At 38.8% G+C, this 26,848-nt stretch overlaps 2 protein-coding genes across 2 annotated transcripts in view; both read left to right on the forward strand.

The window, feature by feature from the left end:
• The window catches only part of LOC311078884 (butyrophilin-like protein 9), a gene marked incomplete at its 5' end in the record, with an annotated part of 5,445 nt that extends 3,793 nt beyond the window's left edge, over nucleotides 1-1,652 (forward strand). The window contains 2 exons of the mRNA XM_084107936.1: nucleotides 478-519; nucleotides 643-1,652. Of these exons, the coding sequence (XP_083964062.1) occupies nucleotides 478-519; nucleotides 643-1,241 (641 nt within the window). The 3' untranslated portion in view covers nucleotides 1,242-1,652. The remainder of the gene's footprint in view (nucleotides 1-477; nucleotides 520-642) is intronic.
• A 5,385-nt stretch (nucleotides 1,653-7,037) lies between these two features.
• On the forward strand, nucleotides 7,038-26,387 carry LOC311079268 (butyrophilin subfamily 1 member A1-like). The gene is made up of 7 exons (XM_084108529.1): nucleotides 7,038-7,094; nucleotides 12,757-13,119; nucleotides 16,144-16,437; nucleotides 16,789-16,890; nucleotides 16,969-16,989; nucleotides 26,205-26,246; nucleotides 26,332-26,387. The coding sequence occupies exons 1-6, from the start codon at nucleotides 7,043-7,045 to the stop codon at nucleotides 26,216-26,218; spliced, it is 846 nt and encodes a 281-aa protein (XP_083964655.1). The 5' UTR covers nucleotides 7,038-7,042; the 3' UTR covers nucleotides 26,219-26,246; nucleotides 26,332-26,387.
• Nucleotides 26,388-26,848: the final 461 nt, after the last annotated feature.

Consider the following 26,848-nt stretch of genomic DNA (forward strand, 5'->3'; position numbering starts at 1 on the left):
CACACACAAACTCACACACACTCTCTCTCTCACACACACACACACACACTCAGACACACTCTCTCTCTCTCTCTCTCTCTCTCTCTCTCACACACACACACACAGACACACACACACACACACACACACACAAACTCACACACACACACACACACACACACACACACACTCACTCATACAGTCACACACACATACACTCACACACACACACACACACACATGTATTGTAATTAAAAAATGTATTTCCAAGTGTAGAATTGTTGTATCCCAGATTGTCAAGGTCTCAGACTTTTAGACTGTATATTTTACAAAGTGTTGCAGAAACATAGTGTGAACATAATCAAATATACAACTTCATTACGGGGAATAAACAATTCATAAAAGTTGATAAAAACTAATAATGTCTGTTATATATTGATGATACAGATACAGGAGTAGATTTCTTTCTCTAAAGTCTCAAATTATTTTTCATTTTAGTTGTGGGAGACACAAATATAGAAGAACTGAGGAAACATGCAGGTATGATGACATCATCTCAGTTATATATATTTCATCATCTTTAGTCATATATGCACATATTTGTAAATATCATCTCACACATGTTGAAGTGTAATAATAATTGTTGCATTATTTTCTTCACAGTTCAGATCACTATTGATCCTGGGCGTTCACATCCAGATCTGATGATCACTGAGGACCGTAAAACAGTGAGAGATGCTCCAGGATATAATCACACTGGGAAAGGATTTCCATATCACTTGTGTGCATCTGGAGCTCAAAGATTTAAATCTGGCCGTCACTATTGGGAGGTTGATTTGGCACGAGAAGATACTCCTCCTAAAAACTACTGGTTAATTGGTGTGTCGAAACATGGAAATTATCGCTCAGATAACAGATCTGCTGTTTTTACTCCATCAAGCGGTTACTGGTTCTTGTGTTCAGACGGTCCTAATGGCTTTTACATCAGCTCTGATCCACCAGTTAAACTCTCACTGACGCCGAGACCTGAACAACTGGGAGTTCTGTTAGATTATGATCACGGTCAGCTGTCATTTTACAGTGTCAAAGAGAGGAAACATCTGCTGACCATGAGGATCAGATTCACTGGATCAGTCGTTCCGCTGTTTAATCCAGGAGTAGGAGATCAGAGTGCACTTATAATTCTGGATTGTCCAGAACCTGTAGAATCACCTGTAGAGTCCAGTGCACCTTTACTGAGTAACAGCTCAGAGCTTGACTGACCAATCCAGTGTGTTTAGACAGAATGAAGCATGTGCACAGAAACTGACAGAGATGCTTTTCCCTCTTTCCCATCGTTACACATCAGAGTTTATCAGAGAGAAGAAACATGAGACAACTGAAAGAAAACACTATAAAACCCAACAGCAAATGGGTGGTAATATGGATGAGGAGTGTCTCAGCTCTCATTCTAACAGCATCTCTACTGAATTCATCATATTTCTATTCAGTTTGTGAGGTGTAAAATCACACCAATAGAAGAGAAACAGTCCAGATGTAAACTGGGATTGAAAACTCAACTTCTTTCCCACATTCATCTAGTGTCTGATAACAGAGATGATGAAGTGAGTTGTTTTTAAACTTCTCACATATTAAAGAGTTCTTCATCCTCTCTGTTACTAACACACATCCAGAAACACATGAACGTACTATAACTATTCTTTTTTTATACTTTCCTGCATGTAATTTCCATAACCTGTGTATTAATCTGTGGTCCTACTCTAAACTTGTGTATTATGAATATTGTTGGCTCTTACGACAAACTGTGATGTTCCCATCCGAATGCTCAGTCTTACAGGAGGAACAAAAGTCTTCATGCCTTTAAGATCAAGGGTCACACAATATAATGTACAAAATATTTCTATTTCTTTTTACTGTATATTAATGGAGCATTATTATTATATTATTATACTGTATGGAGCAACATGATGCATAACATGTTTAATTAAAAATGTCTAAATGTTCCTTGACCAAATACTCTTGATATTTAACAGATGATTGTTGTACTTTGAGTTCTTACATTTCTTTCATAAAACATTGTAACTAATATTGAAATGCACATTGATTGATGTTTCTGTGTTAATTAAATAAAACACACAATGATCTGAAATGTAAAGTCTGATACGGATGGATGAGGGTGATTCCACAGAACAAGACGCTTAATGTCCCTATATCCCTATAGTTATTGCTACCTGATCCAAGATGGCTGCTGTGCTGATGTGGTGGTGTCACTTAGCTCCACAATCTTAACTATATCAAGGAAATAAGACAGCATCTACCTCATTTAAAGTAATCTTTTATGAACTGAACATATAAGGATTTTGGAGGTGCAAGTATTTTTGAGTCTTGAAGGCATATCTTGGACATTGTGGATAAAAGGCCGAAACAAGGCCGAAACTGCTCAACAGCAGACACTGAAGAAATCCCAACCCTGCTAGCATACCTACCTGTAATATCTTCATTGATGCAATGGCTAATAAGAAACTGGCTGAAGACATTGATGAAATTAAGAGGGCTCTGGGCTTCATGTCACAGGAAATAACTCAAGTGGCAACCGAACAAAGAGGCCTAAAGGAATTGCTGGAGGAAATTAAACAACTGAAAAAAGAGGCACAAGAAAAGGACAAGAAAATTGAACAACTGGAAAGAAGAATTGATGACTTGGAGCAGTATTCAAGGAAGGATGACCTGTTGATATCAGGGCTTGAAATAAAACGCTCTTATGCACAGGCAGCAGCCCGTGGTGGGGGAGAGAAAAATCTGTTAAATCTTGCTTCAAGTCCTGAATTACCAACGCTTGAACAACAGGTAATCAAGTTCTTTGACAGCAATGGCATTACAATAAATAGTGAGAACATTGTTGCTTGCCATACTTTGCCCCAGAGAGATCGCAAGAAGTCAAATATTCTGATTCGCTTTGCTAATAGGAAGCACAAAATGGAGGTGCTTAGGAATGGCAGAAAATTAAAGGGTACAGGTGTTTATGTGAATGAGCACCTTACTAAGAGAAATGCTACAATAGCAAGAGAAGCAAGGATTTTGAGGAAAGAAAAGAAGATTCAAGACACCTGGACAAGAAACTGTAGAGTTCTGATCAAGCTTAACGGACATCCAGAAGAAGCTAAAGTGATCACTGTTAAGGATATAACAGAGCTGGACCAATATAAATGACTGAATATTGCCATGGATCACTCAGATTGAAAGAAAGGGAATGCCATGAAAGACAACAAATTGGATATATGACACAACCAGATGGACCTACCTCAACTACAAACACTGTAAGAACAGATTATGGTTATTCTGATTATGAAAATCTGCAATTTAAAATGTTTGATTATACAGAGTATAAACCACAAGATATGCAAAATGATCTTGATCCAGATAACAATTTTTATACAAAAATACTGAACAGTTGTGAATACTTTACTGAAGACCATTTTGAGGCCCAAATGACTCTAAGAGATTCATTGTCCATTATACATTTCAACTGCAGGAGTCTTAATTCAAATTTTCCCAAGATCTTAGACTGTCTGGAACAAACAAAAAATAAATTCTCTGCAATAGCAATTTCAGAGACATGGCTTGGCTGTGAAGAGCAATCTTGCTTGTTCAAAATAGAAGGATATAATGCATTCTACAAAAGTAGAAATTGTCAAAAAGGCGGGGGAGTTGCATTGTATATTGATCAGAATTTGAGAAGTAAACTAGTCAGTAGTAAGTGTTTAATTCTGGACAACATTATGGAATGTGTCACAGTGGAAATTGAGATTGAAAAATCAAAAAACGCCATAATAAGCTGTGTGTATCGAAAACCAGGGTCTTGTATTGAAAAGTTTCAGGAAATAATGATTGATTTGTATGAGGATATAAGTAGTAAAATGGTCTTTGTCTGTGGGGATTTTAATATTGATCTGCTCAATCCTCAAAAACAAAACACAGTTACAGAATTTATTCATTCCATGTACAGTTTATGCTTGTATCCATCCATAACAAGACCAACTCGAATAACAAAATCCAGTGCAACCCTGATTGACAACATATTCACTAATGTTCTAGAAAGTGAAATAATAAGTGGAGTTTTAATTACTGATATATCTGACCATCTACCAGTTTTTACAGTAATAAAAAGAGTGTTTAAATCAGTGAAAGAAAACAAAAAAATCATAGTAAAAAGGTTAAAATCTCAAGAGGCTATTTCTAGATTTAAGAATGAACTAATGGAACAAAGTTGGGATAATGTTTATGTAGACGATGTAAATACTGCATATGATGCATTTATCAAAATCTTTATTACTTTGTATGAAAAACACTGCCCTCTAGTTAATAAAGTTATGAACCATAGATTAACAGGAAAGCCCTGGTTTACGAGGGGAATTCAAAAAGCATGTAAGAGGAAGAATAAACTGTACAAAGACTTCTTGCGAAAGAAGACAAAAGAGGCAGAATGCACATACAAACAATATAAGAACAGATTAACTAGTATTATAAGATTAAGTAAAATTAATTATTATGGTGCTCTTTTGGAGAAGAATAAAAGTAATATAAAAAATATTTGGAGTGCTTTAAACAAACTAATCAAAAAGGGAAATCAAAATGCTGACATTCCAACTGAATTTCTAATAAATGATAGAACTTTGATCAATCAATCTGATGAAATCGCAAATCAGTTTAATCAATATTTCATTAATATTGGCCCTAAATTGGCTAAAGAAATAGTCAACACTAATCAAGTGGATGTTCTGAGTAAAATACCAACCACTGATAAAACTATATTTATTCAAGCCACTGATGAAAATGAAATAATTTCAGTTGTCAAAAACTGTAAGACTAAGATGTCAGCTGACTGGAATGGACTAGATATGTCAGTATTAAAAGATATTATTGAATGTGTTGTAAAACCAATCGCTTACATTTTTAATCTTTCTTTACTATCGGGGGTGTTTCCAGAAGGAATGAAGATTGCGAAAGTGATTCCTATTCATAAGGCTGGTGATAAACAGAAATTCACTAATTATAGACCTATTTCCATTCTGTCACAGTTTTCCAAGATCCTGGAGAAGATATTCCATAAAAGATTATTCACTTATGTAGATAAGCAAAATATTCTTTGTGAACAGCAGTATGGTTTTAGACCTGATAGGACCACTACCTTAGCATTAGTGGACCTTGTAGAAAAAATATCAAATGCTATAGCCAATAAACAATACGCTGTTGGTGTGTTCCTAGATCTAACCAAAGCTTTTGATACAGTGAATCATGAATTGTTACTTCAAAAACTGTACAGATATGGGATTAGAGGAGTGGCCTTCTCTTGGCTCCAGACTTATCTGAAGAATAGATCACAGTATGTCCACACCAATGGCACCGATTCCCAGTTTTTGTTTCTTATGTATATAAACGATCTTTGTTTAGTTTCAAAAACATCAAACCTTATTTTATTTGCTGATGACACCAGCATGCTTAGTTGTGGTAAAAATTTAGAAGCATTGATAGGTATAGTAGAAAAACAATTATCATTGTTAAAGAAGTGGTTTGATTCTAATAAGTTAACCCTTAATTTAAATAAAACCAAATTTATAGTTTTCGGAAATCGTGCCATTAATGTGTGTATAAATTTAAGGATAAATGATACTGAGATAGAACGAGTGAATGAAATAAAATTTCTTGGAGTATTTTTACAAAATAAGCTTAGCTGGAAGCCCCATATAAACTACATCAAGGCAAAGCTATGTAAATCTCTTGCAATAATATCCAAAGTTAAAGAACTTTTAAATGAAAAAAATTTATATATTTTATACTGTTCCCTGGTTCTCCCGTACATGACCTATGGCCTAGAAGTTTGGGGAAATACTTACAAAACTAATCTTAATCCAATAAGTATCATTCAAAAAAGAGCTATCCGCATTGTGAATAAAGTGGATTACAGGGCCCATACAAATGAGCTCTTCATTAAACTAAAAGCACTAAAATTGAAGGATTTGGTCGAGTTTAAAACAGCACAATTTATGTATAATATAAGCCATAATAGGTCACCAGTGCATATACAGGGATTGTTCCAAAAACGAGATTGTGTTTATAATTTCCGGAAGGAAGAAATGTTTCAAAAAACATATGTGAGAACGAGTGCAAAGCAGCATTGTGTTTCTTTTGTTGGGATTAATGTGTGGAGTAAGTTGGACCAAGAGCTAAAAGACTGTAAAACCTTAATTCAATTTAAAATTCTTTTGAAGAAATCAATTATAAAAAAATACATTGAGAATGGATGCTAAGGATGTAAAATGTAAAAATGTATAACTTCATGTATAAGACATTGGCAGCTTTACTGATTATGTTTTGTAAATGCACTGGGATAGGCGCAATAAGCATTTGCTTCTGCCTATTCCATTTCAGATTTTATGTTGATTTATGTCATCATTTGTTAAATGTTTAAATGTCTGAATAAATAAATCTGAAATCTGAAATCTGAAAAATGTAAATAAATGTTCTCAATCGCTTTGGCTTAGTTCTCTAATGAGAGTTTTTAAGTTCAGATCTCTGAACAATTAGTTTCTTGTTCACATCAGATTTTGATGTTTTATCGATGTAAACAAATGCATGTGTTTTGGCACGTGTGCAAAAGAGTAAATACAATTGTTTACAAATTATTCAATTAACTAAGTGCACATGGCTTATTAATCAAATACACACATACTGAGTGTTCTGATGACGTCTGTGTTTCATTGAGGATCATTAAACTGACGTTAAAGTGAAAGTAAAGCAGGAGGGAAAACAGGAGCACGTTTGATTCTCACTAAATTCCGTCTGCTTTTATGAACTATATTTAAATATTAATGTGCTGAATGTGTCTGGCTCAAATTCATCATAATTAACACTGTGATTTAACGGACGAGTCTTCTTCTCCGGTGAGTTTCTGTTTCCTCACTGAACACGACAGTCTGATTTATTATATCTCTCATATTATTTGTGTGTTTCTGGAGAAATCCCTCAGAGTTTGTTTTATTGAGTCTGTGTTTTCTCAGAAATTATGTCGATTATTATCATCGCTTTACTGGTGAATCTCCTCATAGAAACTTCTGGTAAGAAACAAAACACGTTTGGATTTCATTCAGTTTTACGGCTTTAATATTCTACACAAACCAAATGAAATCAACAAATGTTCATATTTATCGAGTAATTTGTATATGCGAATACTTTCTATTATTATTGCACTAGGCTATAGATTAAATATTACGCAGACATGGAAGATTATTTACAACAGGTTATTTGAGACACAGTCTGTCTTATCTCTAACTCCACTACTTCAATATTCAGTATCAGAGTCTAAAGTTCAAAAATAACCCTGTTTAAACATTCACTGTTTGCAATGCTTACATGTATTTCTAACGTGTGCAAAACTGCTCCAGATTTAGATCCACAATGACTAGTAATTATAATGAATAAATACACAGGGTCCGTGTACTTTTTGATCATTTCATTTCCTGTTTGTAATGGATTAACGAGAAATAAAAACCAGCTTGTTTATTGTTTTTGTTTTTTTTTGTTTTTTGTTTTGTTTTTAGTTTAGTTTAAAAAACAAAAAATTTGATCTTGGCTCGATTTTTCCTTTTTAGTTTGTGGTTTACAAATCGGTTTATGGGTTTGATATTTCATTTGCACACGTGGGCGGCGCTGAAACGCCCCTTTCATCTGATTGGTCAAACCGCTCCGCCTTCATTACAAGCTTTTCTTTCTGTCAGGCAGAATAAGAGTCAGTACGAGTGTGGCACTGACAAATGCACATTAATAAACTAATGTCTGAAACCACCACTCACTGTTAACTACGCACAATATGTGAAGCAGAAATATGATGCTGATCACGTAATTCGTGCTGCTGAGACTTGCAAGCGACCACAATAATGTGAGCCACAGTATATGACAGATTAAAAAAAAATTATTTTTTGTTTTGTAAACTAAACTAAAAAACGAATAAACGAGCTGGTTTTCATTTCTTGTTATTCCATTACAAACAGGAAATGAAATGATCAAAAAGTACACGGACCGTATAGGCCAACATCAGGTTCAGACGTCTGCAAACGTCATCAAAGAAAGTCAACGACGGGGTCGCGCAGATTATGATACAGCATAAATATATATAGGACTACATTCATATTTTTATTTTTATTATTATATTATATATTTACAATTATATTGCACTATTTTACAACTACCTAAAATAAAATCACTTTACTTCACAAACTAGCTAAGCTGGCTGCATTCACTGAGGTAAATTATAATCATCAAAAATAGTATATGTAATATTCACAACAATAACCGTTAAAAAATACTGTCATTTGTATAACAATGGCGAAATGTATGAATACTTACACACATAACGTTACGTAAACTCCTCCATCGTTAGTTATGACCGTTCTGACTGGTGATGACGTGGTGCGCGAAATGACAGATGGGTGATCATCGCTCTCCACTTCCTGTGAAGTGATGTATCGATGTTCCCTTATTCCCTATGCCGTGCGCAGTGCCCTTCGAACTGAACATGGTCGCTCCCTTCATTATTTAAGCCCTCATGTTTGCCATGTGTCTTTGTCAAGTATTGTTTCCTGTAACCACTGTTGTGAGTCCTGTTCCTGTTCCTGTTCATGTCCATGTCTTGTTTTGAGTTTTCATGCCACGCCATGTTTTTGTTTCATGTTTGGTTTTGTTTATAATAAACTGCACTTGGTTCTCATTTACACTTGCCTCCAGTGGATCCTTTACAGAATACTTGACCTCCAGCAATGAACCCAGCGGTTGCCCTCCTAAACCTACGCCAGGAGAATCTTCCCCTGGAAACGTATGTGGAGAAATTTTGTGGACTGTTTTGCCAGGTAAAATTTAATGATGTGGCTCTTGAAGACATTTTTCGTTTTGGGCTAAACGATCCGGTGCGGTCCCAGTTGCCAGGGGGAAAATTTTATTTTTCCCTGGCCCAGTATATTGACTATGCCCTTTTGTTAAGCGGCTCAACTCTTACTGTGGGTTTAACGGGTGAGGAACACCGCAAACCCCCAGTATCCTCTCAGCCTGAGTCTCTTCACGTCATGCCTGCCAAGCCTGAGCCACTTACATTTACATTTATTCATTTAGCAGACACTTTTATCCAAAGCGACTTACAAATGAGAACAATAGAAGCAGTTAGGACAACAATATGCAAGTGCTATGACCCTTCTCAGTTTAATCTAATGCAGTTTTTTTTTTTTTTTATAGAACAGAATAGAATAGAGTAGTAGAGAAAGTGTTAGTATTACTGGATCAAGTGCTGTCGAAAAATAAGCGTCTTCAGCCGTTTCTTGAAAGTGGCTATGGACTCAGCCGCTCTGGTTGAGTTAGGCAGATCATTCCACCAGCAGGGAACAGTCATGGGAAAGGTCAGAGAAAGAGATTTTGTGCCTCTTTGAGATGGCACCACAAGACGTCGTTCACTTGCAGAGCGCAAGTTCCTGGATGGCACGTAAGTCTGAAGTAAAGAGTTAAAGTAAAAGGGAGCAGAACCAGTGGTTGTTCTGTAGGCAAACGTCAGTGACTTGAATTTGATGCGAGCGGCAACTGGCAACCAGTGCAATTTTGTGAGGAGAGGAGTGACGTGCTCTCTTCAGCTCGTTAAAGACCACTCTAGCTGCGGCATCTGGATCAGTTGCAGAGGTCTGACCGTGCAAGCTGGAAGACCAGCCAGGAGAGCGTTACAATAGTCCAGTCTGGAGAGAACTAGCGCTTGGACAAGGAGTTGAGTAGCATGTTCTGATAGGAAGGGCCGGATCCTCCTAATGTTGTACAAGGCAAATCTACATGACCAGGCAGTTCTAGCAATGTGGTCTGTGAAGTTCAATTGATCATCAATTACCACACCAAGGTTCCTGGCTGACCTAGATGGAGTTATGGATGACGAGCCTAGCTGAATGGTGAAGTTGTGATGAAGTATTGGGTTGGCCGGGACCACGAGTAGCTCTGTCTTCGCAAGGTTTAGTTGAAGGTGGTGGTCCTTCATCCAGCCAGAAATGTCTGTCAGGCAGGCTGAGATACAATCGGCTACCGTCGGATCGTCAGGCTGGAATGAGAGGTAGAGTTGTGTGTCATCACAGGTAGAGTCGTCTCTTCACGTCATGTCTGCCAAGCCTGATCCTCTTCACGTCATGCCAGCCAAGCCTGAGCCACTTCACATCATGCTTGCCAAGCCTGAGCCACTTCACGTCATGCCTGCCAAGCCTGAGCCACTTCACATCATGCTTGCCAAGCCTGAATCTCTTCACGCCATGCAAGCCAAGCCTGAGCCACTTCACGTCATGCCTGCCAAGCCTGAGCCACTTCACATCATGCCTGCCAAGCCTGATCCTCTTCACGTCAGTGGATCCCTTGATAGAACCATGGAGGCCACCCTGACCACCTGGTCCACCTTGGCCACCTGCACAGCCTGCTCCGCCCTGGCCGCCATGCCATGACCCAGGCCCGTCCACACCATGCCATGACCCATGTCCTGTCCCCCTGCACAGGCCTGGCCCACCATCCCTCCCCAAGACCACCACCGCTCCACCACCCTCCTTGAACATTTTTTCTTTTGTTTGGGTGTCAGGAGCCATCCTTAGAGGGGGATCTGTCACGTTTTGGGTTTGTTCATGTCATGTTTCCATGTCTGTCATGTGATTCCCTGTTTGCCATGTGATCCTGCCATGTGTCTTGTCATTGGTTAATTGTCTGATCATTGTTCACAGGTGTCCCTTGTCTTGTCATTAGTCTGTGTATTTAAGCCCTCATGTTTGCCATGTGTCTTTGTCAAGTATTGTTTCCTGTAACCACTGTTGTGAGTCCTGTTCATGTTCATGTCTTGATTTTTGAGTTTTCATGCCACGCCATGTTTTTGTTTCATGTTTTGTTTTGTTTATAATAAACTGCACTTGGGTTCTTATTTACACTTGCCTTCAGTGGATCCTTTACACTGTGTTTATGTCAGATATTTAAATTTAATAAATTAATTTAATCAAACAATATCTGTTGCCAATGTGGCACAGAAGCTGTAATGTTATGTTTAGTTACACTTACAGGGCCCTATCTTGCACCCGCGCACAGCGGACTTTTCCCTCCACAGGCACACGTCGGTAAATTAGGGTATGAACTTGCACTCCCGGGGGCGGTTCAGCGAAAAGAGGAGGCGTGTTCCGGCGCAAACGTTCCCTGGTGCTATTTTGCAGTTTCAGAAAACAATTCCGCCACAGACCAGGAGAAACCTCGTCTAAAGTCAGTGGCGCATTTTCAGTGGCGCGTTCAGATGCTATTTTAAGGGCGCATGCTTGGCCATAATGTAGCGTGTGCACAACGCACACACACTTTGCTTCTCTTACAGTATCTACACACAGACGCAGAGGTTCCCATTTTTGCAAACCATACATAATTACAAGGAAAAATATTAACACACGAGGGAAATCATTGTTGTGTCCATGAAGATGTGAAAAAATAGGCATAAATCTAGTTTACACATTTACCCAAATTATCATACGCCTGTTTAACCGAAGCTAATCTGGGTGTGTTTCTCCATCCCCATATAATGTCACTTCTCTGTGTTTTACGGCCCTGACGAGAGCGTCGGTCTCCTCGGCTGTGAACCGCTCCTGGCGTGCGTCTGGCAAATCCGCCGTTATAATAGCAATCCGCCATGGAACAAGCGCGCCTGCTCTTAAAGGGAATGTGAGATGACGCTGTCATTGGTTTATTTCATGTTACGCCCAAACCACACCTATGAGTAATGAAGCGACTTCAGACCAACACATTTTAGATTTGCGTCGGGATCCGCACACAAAGTTACTTGCGTTTCACGTTTGATACTTGCGTTTCAGATCGTTAAAATAGGGCCCTCAGACTGAATAATTCTGCTCAAGGGTGGCATAAATGTATTTACACAACAATTGCATAATGTTATGAGATCAACATAATTTTAAATTGGCTACATGAAGTAGGCCTTTATAAATTGTAAAATTAAACAATATGATCTTCTTACAGGGTAGGGGTGCAATATTATTATTATTGTTGATTTTTGTACTTGATATTGAAAAAAAACAAACAAGTCTTCACATTGCTTATCTTAGTAGCATGAAAAACAAAACCGTTATTTTTATTGGGAATAAATTATAGTTACTGAAAGTGAGAAAAGAACGTTCACATAATTGTGATATAATTGTGTTATAATAAATAATGCTGTCTACACTGCATAAAGATGTTTTTATTGACATCGTATCTGAACTTAGTTGTTCATGATAAGAGAATTTGTGGGACTGCAGAACTCTGTCGGAACGCTCGCTGAACAAAACTCCAGTGTTGCAGATTTCTTCCTCAGCGATGACTAATGTAAACTCCTCTATTTGCCCGTGGATTAATGTGGAAACTTTAATGGTTATGATGCTCAACGCTGTAAAAACTGCTTAAAAAAGCTTTGATGCAACATGAGTAGATATAAATATAATTCCACAATTGACACTTTTTATTCATGTTCACTTTTCACTTTAATCACAACAGTCAATCGTTTTAGTTTTTGCACCTGTATTTTAAATTTAAGGCATTTATGTGAGCATTGGGGGCATTTTTACCCCAAGCCCAAAAAATGTAATAAACATAACAGGTGCAGTCTTTAATCCAGTCATTCCAATGGGAATCTGCACGATCGATATATATCCTTTATATCTTTATATCTATAGTATATCTTTCTGTCTCTCTCAGAGTCGTTCACTGTTGTGGTTCCTCGTGATCAGGCAGTGGCTCATGTCGGGTCCACAGTCACTCTGCCCTGCTGGATCTCTCCTCCTGAGAACGCTGAAGCTCTGGAGATCCGCTGGTACCGTCAAGACCAGTTCAACAAACCTGTTCTCTTCTATCAGCATGGGAAGATCCAGGACATCCAGGAGGAATCGTTCAGGAACAGAAGCTCACTGACTCTGCGAACAGATCAGTCTGGTGGACTGAAGGATGGAGACGTCTCTCTACGCCTGGAGAAACTCAGGATTCAGGATGAAGGTTCATTTCACTGTTATGTCAGTGGAGAACTTGCATTTGGCAGCAGTAAAGTGGTTCTCAAAGTCACTGGTGAGTCAAAAACTACAATATACAATACATTATGTTTTTATGGATCTAGAACTCATTAAATGAATAGTTCACCTATTGTGTTGCATGAGTAGGCTTTTCTCCAGATTTCAACCACTATAACTCTGAAACCAATGGAATAACAAACCCAGTTTTTTGCAGCATAATGCTGCCATAATTTTCCAAAGAAATTGTCAACCCTGCAATCAGGGAATGTTTTCATAACTGTTCTGGCAATGTTCTCTCAAAATAATGAACAAATATTCTTCTAGTAACATTAATAGAATATTTGTTAAACTTTATCTGGTCTAATAATGCTAATGTAAGGTTAGCACAAAAACGTTATTTATACATTGTTGAAGGTTTTATAAATGTCCTGATCATGTTGGGAGAAAATATTCTTAGAGCAAAGTTTTTGAAAAACATTTAGAATGACAACTAACTTCAAATGAATAAGGCTGTGATTGGTGTTTTAAAGCTGATTTGTAGCAAACCAAGAATACAGACTACTTAGCTGTTATTAGTACTGTTTTTTAATGTTATTTAGTGTTAAATTATTGTAGTTGGTCAGGCGGCTTTGGTTTTATTGTAAATTTGTTGTGTTTTCTATTTAGGCTACTTATTTAAATATATTTAAGGATACTTTGAATTTTTTATTTTATTTTTTTCAATAAAAAAGCCATTATTTAATGTCATTCATCATCATTTTGAGGCTCTTAAATCTTTTTCTTTTTTTTTAGTATCGGTTCAGGCACAGTTTAGGCACCAGTACCGCTTTAAAAGAATCAATTTGGCACCGGTATCGAAAAAACCCAAACTATACCCAACCCTACAAAACACACCAGCAACTGGTCTGATTCCGCCAATGAGAAGACCTCTGAACATAAATATTGAGAGCTCTGACAGGGCAGGGCAGATGGAGTCTCTCATCTTCCGCCTTCATGTGAGGTGGAGGATCAAAAGCCTGCAGAACCATGGGCCGTGCTGTGTTAGAAGGCACCTTAGGCACATAACCAGGCCTGGGATGCAAGATAGCCTTAACCCTTCCAGGAGCAAACTCCAGGCACTCAGGAGATATAGAAAGGGCCTGAAGATCTCCTATTCCTTTAAGAGAAGTGATTGCTAAGAGAAAATCTACCTTGAGTGAAAGATTCTTGGCCTCAGCTGACTCTAAAGGTTCAAAGGGGGCCTCGACCAGCCCTTCGAGAACCACTGCCAGGTCCCATGTGGGAACTCTGATCTGAGCCGCAGGCCTCATCCACCAAGCCCCACGGAGGAATCGTATGACCAGCTGATGTCTTCCCAAAGGCCCATCACCCAGAGGAGTGTGGCAAGCTGCAATGGCAGCAACGTACACCTTGAGTGTGGACGGGGTAAGACCAGAAGAGAAGCGATCTTGGAGGAACTCCAGCACTAAAGCCACTGGGCGGTTAACTGGGTCCACCTCACGCTCTCTACACCCAATGGTGAAACACATTCCATTTTAGGCCGTACAATTTCCTTGTGGCGGGAGCTCTAGAGCTGAGTATGGTCTCAACTACTCCTGCTGACAGGCCAGATTCTAGGTACTGTGCCCACTCAGGGGCCAGACCCACAGTTTCCACCGCTCTGGCCGAGGGTTGAATATTGAGCCCGGCCACAACGGGACTACTAGAAGTAGACTGACCCCTTCACGACCCCACACTTTTCTTTGTGTTGAGCCTTAACCCCACCTCTGAATGTGGGCAAGGACGACATCTCGATGCCGAACTGTCAGCTCCTGCGACTGGGCCAGAATAACCACCCCGCTGGATTTCAGTGGGCAGAAATCGAACCGCTGCCTGTAACCCTTTTCTATTGTACACGGGACCAAGGAGAAATATTCGGCAGGTTTTGCCATGCTTTGAATTATTCTACTAAGGGAACCAGCCTCACAAGGGAACCAGCCTCTCTCATTTGAGATTCGTTCTCGATCCCCTGAAGCGGCTCTCCAGCAGGGTTTGGTCGGTTTTGGACAGCGGGATGCAAACATTGATTTCCTGTGGGCTTCGTGAAAGGAGGCGACCTCAATCGCTCCGCCGCGGAGGGGACAGCCCGAAGAGGCCCTATGGCAGCTAGGACCTCTTTCCCCAAGCCTTCTTAGCCTGCAGGACGGTCCTCAGATCAACCTTCTTCTGAGAAGGCTTCGGCTTCTTCGGTTTCGGGCGGCGAGGAAGATATTGCTCAAAGGCTGCAGACTGTTTTTTCGCCTCCTAAAACCTGTTGACGACCGCATTGATATTGTCGCCGAACAGGCCAGAAGGCGAAATCAAGGAGGAAAGCCCTGTCTTTCCCAAGTGGACAGACGAGATGAATGAGGTTTGTTCCATGATTTACACAAAGAATGGCAAACCCCGGCGGTGAGGTTGTTCCCTGTGCTGCAGGAAGCGCTCGTACAACTTGCTTCTCGCTTGCGTTTCCTGCCTTTCACCTGGCCAGTTGATGTTTAATCTGTCCACAACACGAGAAACCAGCTCCTCATATGCGGGGACATGAAGTGGCGAGTCATCTTCAAAATCCCTGCCTTCGATAATGAGCACATCCACTTCTTCAGAAGCTCAAGCATCGGGTTCTCCACTGCTTGGGAGTGCAGCACACTCAGGCAGATCTCGAGGGAGCCTGTGCAGATTGTGAAAGGTTGCCGATCTGAGTGCTGCCCTCACGTTTGACCATATTCAGTGACGATGGTCAGGCTTACTCTGTTGTGTATCGGCGTCCCTTTGTAGCTTCTGTATTTGCTGTCAGACATTACGTCATGACTCAAAACCAATCAGGATTGGCTTAGTTCCCCAAAGTGTTGTTCCGACGTAGTGCGATTTCCCTCGAAAGGGAACTGGATATTTTAAAGCATAACCAAAACAGAATGTTTGGAAAACGTTCTTAGAACAAACATTTGTTTGCTGGGAAGCAGCCTTCATTAATCCACTAGAGAGGCATTTACCCAAAGAAATTTAAAATATACTTGCACAGTTTGGGAGAACGTCTGAACATCTGTCTCTTCTCTTCCAGCTTTAGGATCCGCTCCTGTCCTGTTTCCACAGCCTCTGGATGATGGACGTGTGAACATCAGCTGTAAGTCCAGCGGCTGGTATCCAGAGCCGGACGTCACCTGGATGTCAGATGAGCGAACGGCTCTCCGTCCTGGAGGAGTGTCTCGCAGTCGTGGAGCAGATGAGATGTTCTCTGTCCACAGCTGGACGGCCGTCTCTCACTCGGACGCTCAACTGGTCTCATGTTCAATATCTCTCAAGACTGGAGAGTTTAGAGAAGGAAGATTGAACATACAGGCCGTCATCCCTTCAGGTCAGAGAACATTTTCACTCATACTTGATGTTTAAGTTGCAGGACATTGCAGGATATTTGTACTTATCTCCTACAACGTGATTAAGTTTGCTTGAACTTCACATAATTTCCATGTGATCATTTCCAACACCTTAAATGTTTTCCCCTGCTAACTTGTGATTTTAAATTTAATTAAGCCTGCTCATAAATGTTTAAAGTCAGTTACATAAAAACGTGGATTGGCCTAATTTGAACCGGAAAGTAAGACTGATTACCCCCAACTAACTGCTAGTTGGTCATACTAGTTCTTAAGACACAGTCTTAACATAATGGCTATGTTTATGCAACTGGCCTCTGGTTTCTCTTTCTCAGATTCATCAGATCCATGGAAGGCTCCTTTCTTCATTGTTCTCATCTGTGCTGTTCTGGGTTTGGTTGGGTTGATCCTGTACATATACAGAAAGAAACTAACAGGTAAATGACAGAATTCATCTTCAGGAGGTTTTTATGTATTCAGTTTGTCATTTGTTTATATTTTTATTTGTTTTACAGGGAAGAAACAAGAAGTTCAAAGTAAGTAACATGAACTGACTTCATCAACATCTACATACAATCATAAAGTGAATTACCCCTTTCAGGCACAGAGTTACCAGGGGAAAATGCCAGTTTCAAGCAAAAAAAAAAAAAAAAAAACTTAATATTTTATGAATATCTGTTGCTTCTGAAATTGTTACCAGTTAAACTGAGTTGACTTTTAAATACATTTCTGTATGTTTGACTGAAGGGAACATACAGCATGAGAAGCTATAAAGACAATTATACCACTATAAAATTAATCTTATAAGTGAAACATTGTTTTATCTACATGCATGTTGTAGCAGAAGAAAACATGAATATAACAGGTTTGGAGACTCTGAGTGGAATATTGTAGAAAAGTTGTTTTGAATATTGAAAATAGAAAGAACAGAACAACAAAATAATCATAAGTTAAAAATAAACAAGAATCTGCATTTGAGGTCCAAATATCTGAAAACAGCACTGAAAATATTACTTTTGTATTGGTCTAACCCAGAGGTGGGTATAACGAAGTACATTTTCTTCGTTACATTTACTTGAGTATTTTTTTGGAAAAATTGTACTTTTAAGAGTAGATTTGAATGTGGGTACTTTTACTTTAACTCGAGTACATTTCTAATGAAAAAACTGTACTTTTACTTCGTTACGTTGGGCGACGTTCCTCTCGTTACTTTATTTTAATGCAACATATGTTGTTAAATGCGTAGTTTATACAGTGGCGGCTGGTGAAAAATATCTTGGGTGGGGCTGTGTCATATTCAGCCGGTGTCAATAGTCTGGTAACCGTGGGAGTCTTTAGCGCAGTGGCTCCGAGGTTGTGGAATGCTCTTCCTCAAGACATCCGTCAAACATCCACCCTTCTCTCCTTCAAAAACACATGTTTCATCTGAATATTACTCTTCAGCTCACAGTCTGTAAATTCTACATTGTAATTGATATGCTATTTGTTTGAATCCCTCTTTGTGTCTTTAACCTAACTTTGTAAGTGACCTCTGAATATTAGGCCTACTTTCTGCCCTTGGTGTGTGTATTGTGATTTGATGTTGATGTTTATTTTGTTCTATTCCTCAACCCAGTCCCAGTGGTTCTCAAACGTTTTAGAGTTGTTCCCCATGAGGCTTTAATATCCTTCTGCGTACCCCCACTCTTCAGTCACACCTTTCTCAGTAAGGGACAATATTTGCCCCCTTAAATCGATTTTTCCAGTGCATTTTTACCTTTACAAATACCTTTATAAAATAAATAATGCTTTAAATAATAAATGTTCATAATAAATGTTCAATAGAGAAATATGCAATGATGGTAAAAACGAAGTGATGCTTTTAAATATTGAATTTAAACCGCCAGTAGATGGAGAGTCTTCGAGTCATTCATTCACTCAGTAATGAAGCAAGTGGCTGTATTTATGAATTAATCATTGAATCATTGACTCTAAAGATTCGTTCACAAACACTGCTGTGCTGCAGTTCTGCTGTGGCTTTCGTTGGAGCTATTAGTTTGTTGTAAAAAAAATATTGACAACTGTGTTGAAAATGAACATCACTTAATATTAATATTTCGTTTGTTGAACTGTTGTATAAAATCAATGTCACATTCGCAATCGTGTGGATCTTCATATAATGTGATCATCATTAAACACAGGAACTCACACTGGGTATGTGTTTGTATCGAAGAGAGTTTGAATCTTATATCGATCTCCATGCACAGCCTGTGTCTATATTTGTTCTTCATGCTAGTAAGTGCTAAATCCCTACTTTTACAAAGGTAACGTACATTGTTGAGAACGGCAGTATAGCGTGATCTGCCGAGGCAGCAGTCTGTACCAGACCTGTCATATAGCCTACGCTGCTTAAACACAGACAGTTTTGACCGCAAAAGATGAGGTAATTTGATCGGATGTCATATATTTACAGCATTTTACCTGATAGAAATGCATGCTCAGTTTAAATCTTATTTTAAGGTGAGGTAGTATTAAATGAATGGCAAAATTCAGCATGTTGTTCCCGCACCCCCTTCTGTCAGCTCACGTGCCCCAGTTTGAAAACCAAAGTGGCCTTGGGTGTTGGAAAGGCGCTATATAAATAAAAATAAGTATAATAATTATTATTATTAACCACCCAAACACAATTTAACACAAACTGCATGATACCAGTGCTCTGTGAAAAAGTCAGTAATTATTTAATGCCATATTGCAAGGCTGAGGCGTCCTTACACAAAAACAAACAAACTGCACAAACTTCCCATTTGCATTTGAAATTGAACTCACTTCCTTCACTCCGGTAACTGTCCATGCCGGATCTGTCCAGTTGTTTTAAAATGTAAAGCAAAACAAGGCATTAGCATTAGCATTAGCCAGGCCGCTGTCTGATGGAGATAGGCGCGCATGAGTGTGCGCGCAGCTTGGGGCGCTAACAGAATCACCCACAGCTGACTAGATTTGAGCTCGCTGATTGGCTACAGTTTATGTCAAACATTTATCTTAAATCAGCAATTGGCTAAGCTGCTCCACAGACCCGCCTCTCTGGGGCGATTGACTCCAGCGCTGATGAGACGTGCACGCAGCTGGAGGAGACGTGTTGAAAAAACAGACATTTTTCATTTCTATCATATTTTTCACATATACTGGGTGCATTTAATACTTCAAACACACAAATACTTACAATTTGTATGTGGGTGGTTGACATGACATGGCCTTTTTTTGCTCCAATGTGTCAATGTCAAGTAAATTATAGAAAAATATATCAAAAACTGTGGTGATATTGTTCAGAAAGTGCTGTTTTATATGAACATACAGAGCATTCATGGGTTTAATCTTCCATTTTTTCACAATTTTCAGCCAAACTAGAGTAAACTCATATGGCGTGACTGTCCCAAGCACATTTCACAAATTTTGATTTTGAATAAAAACAAGAAAATGAATTAATTTTCTGTTTATTCAATCATATATTGATATCCCAGATGTCTACTTGTGAGTCTGCTTGACTAAAAGTTCAGGCATAATATTTTGAAGCCACCCTTAACTAAAACATTTTGTCCCAAAAATGGATATCAACGGGCAATTGTTTGGAGACCTTTGAGGTGTGGGGGTCCTCCTTCTTTCAGGAGGAAGAGCAACACCTCAGGAGGACACTGAAAGTTACAATGCGAGTTTTCTCCCTTCATGTTTTCAAACAAATCAAGTATATCCGGCACTCCTGCTTCAGTTCCCTTTTGCGCTGTCTTTTGGTGTGACACATTTTACACAAAAATGCCCAAATGAACTTTTCAGTCAATATTACCTTTAAAACTATATTGTCATATTGTAGTTAGCATGGTTTTAGCATGTTAGCATAAAAGCACATTGCTTAATGTCATGCTAAGCATAGATATCATATATAAAGGCTAGGTGTCTCGTGCGCGCTGCTGGCCAATGGAGGTCGACGTCCGCACGTGGCGGCCATCTTGCCACAGTGTGCTCGCTCACTCGTTTAATGGTGCATGTACTTTTAAATAACCATAACTTGCTCAATTTTCTACCGATTTTCAAACGGTTTGGTTTGTTATAAACGTCAGAGATGTAGTTATGACACTGCATACATACACTGCATACATATGAATAATTATAACATACATGTTCAAGCATTCGGAATTATAGCCACGTTAATAACGTTTGAAAGAAACCAAACTGTTTGTAAATCCGTCAAGATTTCAGCGAGATAAGAGGATTTGTGTGCATGCTGATCACTCACTTTAATTCACAGCTTCCCTGTGACAAGATGGCCGAACGGTGATGCCGGAAGTGACTGCGCCATAAGACATCTAGTGGTTATATATGATATCTATGATGCTAAGTGCATGAAACCTCATATGATGTGACACACAATCATAAGGTGTGACAGGGTTTTCTTGTCACACTATATGATATGAACTGCATTTAAATACATAAACAAATATTGCATCACAATAAGTGTAATTGTGATTGTCAAAACATTTGGTAACTAAATAGAATTTTATGAAGTTTAGTGACAACATGTTACAATGTTTACATTGTACAATGGCTGGTAGGATACAGTTTTTATTATTGCTTGACAAAAATTTCAAGATTTCAATTCCATTCTTGTGATTTGATTCCGATTTTGATTCAATATTGACTAATTTGGATACATGTTTATTTTAAATTTTATTTAAAAAAATAATCTCACCTAATGCTGTAAACATAGAGGGCCCAATCTGCTGGTATTATTAAAGGTTAAAAATAACAAATTAATTTAAACATAATGGAGTTTTTGTTATAATAACAATTATTTAATGACATAAGTAAAAATATGTAATATAGTGCTCAGCAAAATCTCCTCTCTAGATATTTTTTCTATTCAGTTAACATGCTATGGTCATTAAATGGATTTCCTGAGGTAAAGGTAACGTTATGTGACATAATTGTTCTCCTGCTGTTATATTGACCTCTTTCCGTGGCTGAAAAACACTAATTGGTCGATATTATCAGAGCCCGTCTACGGAGAGCCTTGGCACTTCCTATTAGCCCCATTGTATCGATCTTGGCTGCAGTTCCATTAGAATTCCACTGGGGGTGATCGCGGGCGAGTGCAGACTGAATGGGAGTCTATGGGGCTAGACGGCTAAATGTGTCTCTTTCACCCGATTGCCGTTGAGAAATCTCAGATTTTATTGTAGGTTTTGCAAGTTCAACATGGGTTATAGGTCGAAAGTTGAATGAACGAGTACTTATGTCCTTTCGATTTCTTACAGGTTGAGTTGTTGTTGCCCATAACACGCTAGCATTCTGCTAATGACGTCAGCATTCTGACGTCATTGACATTTTAATAAGTGACTCTAAAAAATCTAACACCCAGCAATGTGTAATTTCTTTGCATCTCCTTTCGAATACAACATTCAAATTACTAGACAAAAAATTATATCCTGAGAAAAGTGGATTTTGAGGGGTATTTCGCCATAGACCTCCATTCATTCTGCACTCACCTGCGAGCGCCCCCGCATGGACAGAGGCGTGTTACTGCAGCCAGTCCAGAAACCGGAAGTAAGCAGAGAGTGCCAATTCTCTTCCTATTAGACATTCTCTGATATTATGTATACTTGCGGTAAGTTGTACTGTGTCTTTAAATAAAAAAGTAACAGGTGATCGGTTCATGTGCACTTGAACTGAGGCGCTCAGCGATCTGTCACGTCACATTTACAAGCGCCAAACGTATTTTTGTCTGAATTTCGTAATAAAATTGACGGAATCTAAGAGCTGAGAATTAGTTTAATATTAAAAGTACCTCTTTGCTCCGCAATTTTTCTGTGCGTGAGAAAATGGATGTGTGGCGTGAGAGCGTGTGAAAAGTGTCAATTGCGTGAGTCTCACGCTCAATGCGTGAGAGTTGGCAGCCCTGTTATACATTAAATAAGCCATTGTCCACAGTTTTATGAACAGCCGCCATCTCGCGGTAGTGTGTGTGTTGTTGCGCAGTGGCGCGCGAACTCGACTTGACAACGAATGCCTTTGCCTGCCGTAGACACAGTTAACCAGTTTAAACATGCTTGCAGAAATATACATGTAGCGGGTCAAGTGGTTGAGTTGGGAAGTGTATCTTTAAGGCCGGCTGATTATTTGGATCAGGTGGCGTAAGCGACGCATCCCTTTAAAGGTGTTGAGAGGAACAGAAAAATGGTGCGGCTTGAGGGAAGAGTGAGTCTCTTGGTGTATCGGCTGTGCGAGGGGGAGAACGTGGGTCTTTTTGGGAGGTTATGTCTATTCGTTGTTAATATTGAACCGCTTATCACGGCTCTTTGTTTGTTTGTTTGTTTGTAGCTCGGTTGGGTGTCTGCGCTTATGGTGTCCAGTAAATGGTACCAGCGCCTGCGGTTACGGTGTCCAGTAAATGGTACCGGCAGTGACGAGCCTTCAGAAACTTGCTTTCATAATAGCAAGTAGTGATCTTGCATAGGTCTTGCAGCAACGTAAGTAACGCAAGTCTTTTTGGAAGTCCATGCCTATTTGTTTTTAAATTCATTGAACTGCTTAACACGGTTCATTGTTTGTTTGTCGGTAGCTCGGCCTGGTGTCTGCGCTTATGGTGTCCAGTCAATGGTACCAGCAGGACGAGCTTACAGAAACTTGCTTTTATAATAGGGGGTAGTGATCCTATAAGAGTTGCAGCAATGTAAGTTCACTGACTCTGTTTCTTTTAGATATAATGTATAAGGTTTAGCGCTGATTATTCTCTTGTTAATTTCACCTATGAATAGAAACAACACTGATGAGAGTGCGCACAGTTATTAATCATCCACACCACTTAATTGTATTGCTACGGGGCATACGGCGTTGATTCAAAGAAAAACGTAAGTTTGATCCTTTTCCTGTTTTAATCTTCCAATTAGAGATTGGTTATTGTTTTAAATTGTCATAGCATCATAAACCACTTATGCTTGTGATTTACAGGAGGATTGCCTACGTCGGTCACTAGCCACTGTTTTTCCTGAGCTTAATCATTGTGTGTGTGTGTGTGTGTGTGTGTGTGTGTGTGTGTGTGTAGCGGCTACTCTCTGGATGACCCGGACTTAGTTGGGCTTAGGATTGGGCCCTGCTTGTGGTAGCCTGTTCATTTAAATGTTGTGTTTGCTTTATTTCCTTGTTTATTTTCTGTTTGGCAGTCATACTCCCAACATTCGGCCGATGGGCATCGAGCAATATCTCCTTTAGGAACAGCGTCTATTTTGTGATGAAATGTTCACTAGTGAAGTGTGAAATGCTGTGTTAGTGTATGTTTGCACGGCCGAATTGGTTTGAAGTGTTTTTGCAGTGTTTTGTGAACAGTACCTATTTATTCGACTTTATGCACTGTAGTTTTGATATTGTTAGACTTTATACCCTGTAACTCATTTACTATGAGGCTTTTATTCACTGTGACCTATTTATTGTAAAATTGTTTACCGTTACCTGGGGGGACTATTTGTCTGCCCTGATTGCCAATTCTTATATTTGTGAGTGTTTAATAAATTTATAATTGAGTACATCAGTCCCATTTCTGTTCCTTCATTGGACGCAACCTGCCTAATTATCTAAAAGGGGAGCGTGGGTTTTTGGGGTCTCTATTCTAAATATCCAAATTGTGCGTTGGAGCGCCCCCTAGGGGTTACATACATTTGATTATATTTTGGAGAACAGACAGAAGAAGATCCGTCGATGTACTTTTGTTTGTTTTTGTTTGTTTTTGTGTGTTCAGATGTTCAGTAGCGGTCATGAGCGCAAACACATGTAAAGAGTTTTAACTCTCTTCTCTGTGTCAATCACATGCCTTTGAATGCAACTCTCTGCAGATTCACTTTATTTCCACATTGTCTAATAATCCAAATGTAGTTGCATAAGTTACTATTATACAAACCAAAGGACAGGCAATGATTTTCGGGCTATACAGATGGCAGAAATAATGCTTGTCTCTTCTGTTTTTGTTGCAAAGATAGCCTATCTACTTATGATAATAATAGTCATTTAAATAAAATAAAAATCTAAATAATATCATTTTATATATATGACGACTTCAGATGCAAAAGCCTCTAAGCACCATCTGAAATTTTCTTCTAAAAGAGCATTTTTATCAAGCTTGTATGTCTGTTCAATTATTTCACTTAATTGGCAATGAAAAGTACCTATTAATTGTCATTAAAGTGAAATTACTGAACTTAAATATACGAGCTTGATAAAAATGCTTGTTTTAGAAGAAAATTTCATATATATATACACATACATACATATATAGGCCTATATGATCCGAAGTAACTCGCTACTTGAGTAGTTTTTTCATTGGATAGTTTTTTACTCTTACTCAAGTAACTATGAAGATTATTACTTTTACTTTTACTGAGTAAATATTTTTACTTGTACTTGAGTACTCTACCCACCTCTGGTCTAACTTAATATCATGCTTCTTAAATAATGTTTTTAGTATATAAAGAGCATTTTGCGCTTCAATGGAAGCCAATTTTACTTCATAGTATTTCTTTGTATAAAAGATTTAAAAATTTGAATGGGATTTTTTGAATCCCAAATTTTTGTATCCCACATTTTATAAGTCTCAGATTTTTGGACAGTATATATTTTACAAACTATTGCAGACATTATAAATGCAATTTCTTATAAATGTCTACAGGCCCGGCGCCACGAGGGGGCAAAAGGGGGCATTGCCCCCTCAGATCTGATTTGTGCCCCCTCAGTTTCATTTTTGTATTCATGGTTACAAATGAAATGTTTAACCTTTTGAGTGGTATATGGGATTTTTATTTCAGTGCTGAGAGTACGGTCACACATATGGGATTTAGAATGTTCATTGACGACATAACTGCCAGATTCAAACTGTGCTTTCGCGCGTTGGCTGGCGCTGAGCCAGAGACGGACGCGCGCAGCGCTGTCATATCACAGCGTTTTCAACCTCACAATGTTTATTTTAGGTTTCAGATATTTAAATACACATAAGCACTAGTAAAACAATACATTTGGAGTTTGTAAAATACACACTGATGTATGTGGAAGCAGCAATAATAATCTATTCAAATATAATTTGCCGACGTGTGTTATTCATATCAGACAAACACGGAAGTAGGCTAACTATAAAGTTTACTCTTCTCACAGTTCACCGACCACTTTTCTCTGCACTTTTTTGCAGAGAATCGGAATATCAGATAGTTGATGACATGGTAAGCAAGTTTGTGAATATTTTGAATAAAAAAGGGAAAAGGAAATAAAAGCGATACATGTCAGTGTTATTGTGGTTGCGGTGTGTCACGTGACAAATTATGACGCGTCGCCATGGAAACATTAAGGGGGAACGTTCTAAAATAACAGTCGCCTTGAAAAAACTCACTATGGGAGTCAGTTAGAATATTAAAATTAAGCGTAAAAGGGTTAATATATGCATAATAAATTACGCTGGCTTATCTTTTTTACTAAGCAAGTTATCAGTGTGTATTGTTCATTGATGGTGTTAAGCCCCCTTAACAATTTCACATGCCCCCTCAGTCATTTCATCCTGCAGCCGGGCCTGAATGTCTACGACTAGAACATCATCTGAACAATCAAATATACTTCAATATTCGAAATAAACAATACATGAAAGTTGAAAGATGAATGTTATTTTAAGCTATATATCAAATAGCTAAATGTTATCAAGTACAGCTGCAGTTTTCTTCCTGTAAAACCTCATTGTTTTTCATTTTAGTTGTGAGAGAATAAACTATAGAAGAACTGAGAAAACATGCAGGTATGACATCATCTCAGTTATATATGCATATGTGTAAATATTATACACACAAAGATTATTAGTTCCTGTGTTTTTCTCTTCACAGTTCAGATCACTATTGATCCTGAGCGTTCACATCCAGATCTGAAGGTTTCTAAGGACCGTAAAACAGTGAGAGACGCTCCAGGATATAATCACACTGGAGAGGGATTTCCATATGAGTTATGTGCATCTGGAGCTCAAACATTTACATCTGGCCGTCACTATTGGGAGGTTGATTTGGCAGTTTCACGTAGCCCTCCTAAAATCTACTGGTTAATTGGTGTGGCGAAACGGAAATTTTCGCTTAAATAACAGCTCTGCTTTAACTCCATCAAGCGGTTACTGGTTCTTGTGTTCAGACGGTCCTAATGGCTTTTACATCAGCTCTGATCCACCAGTTAAACTCTCACTGACGCCGAGACCTGAACAACTGGGAGTTCTGTTAGATTATGGTCACGGTCAGCTGTCATTTTACAGTGTCAAAGAGAGGAAACATCTGCTGACCATGAGCTCCAGATTCACTGGATCAGTCGTTCCACTGTTTAATCCAGGAGTAGGAGATCTGAGTCCACTTAAAATTC

Source organism: Abramis brama (genome assembly GCF_963993115.1).
Source record: "Abramis brama genome assembly, chromosome: 3".
Lineage (NCBI taxonomy): Eukaryota > Metazoa > Chordata > Actinopteri > Cypriniformes > Leuciscidae > Abramis > Abramis brama.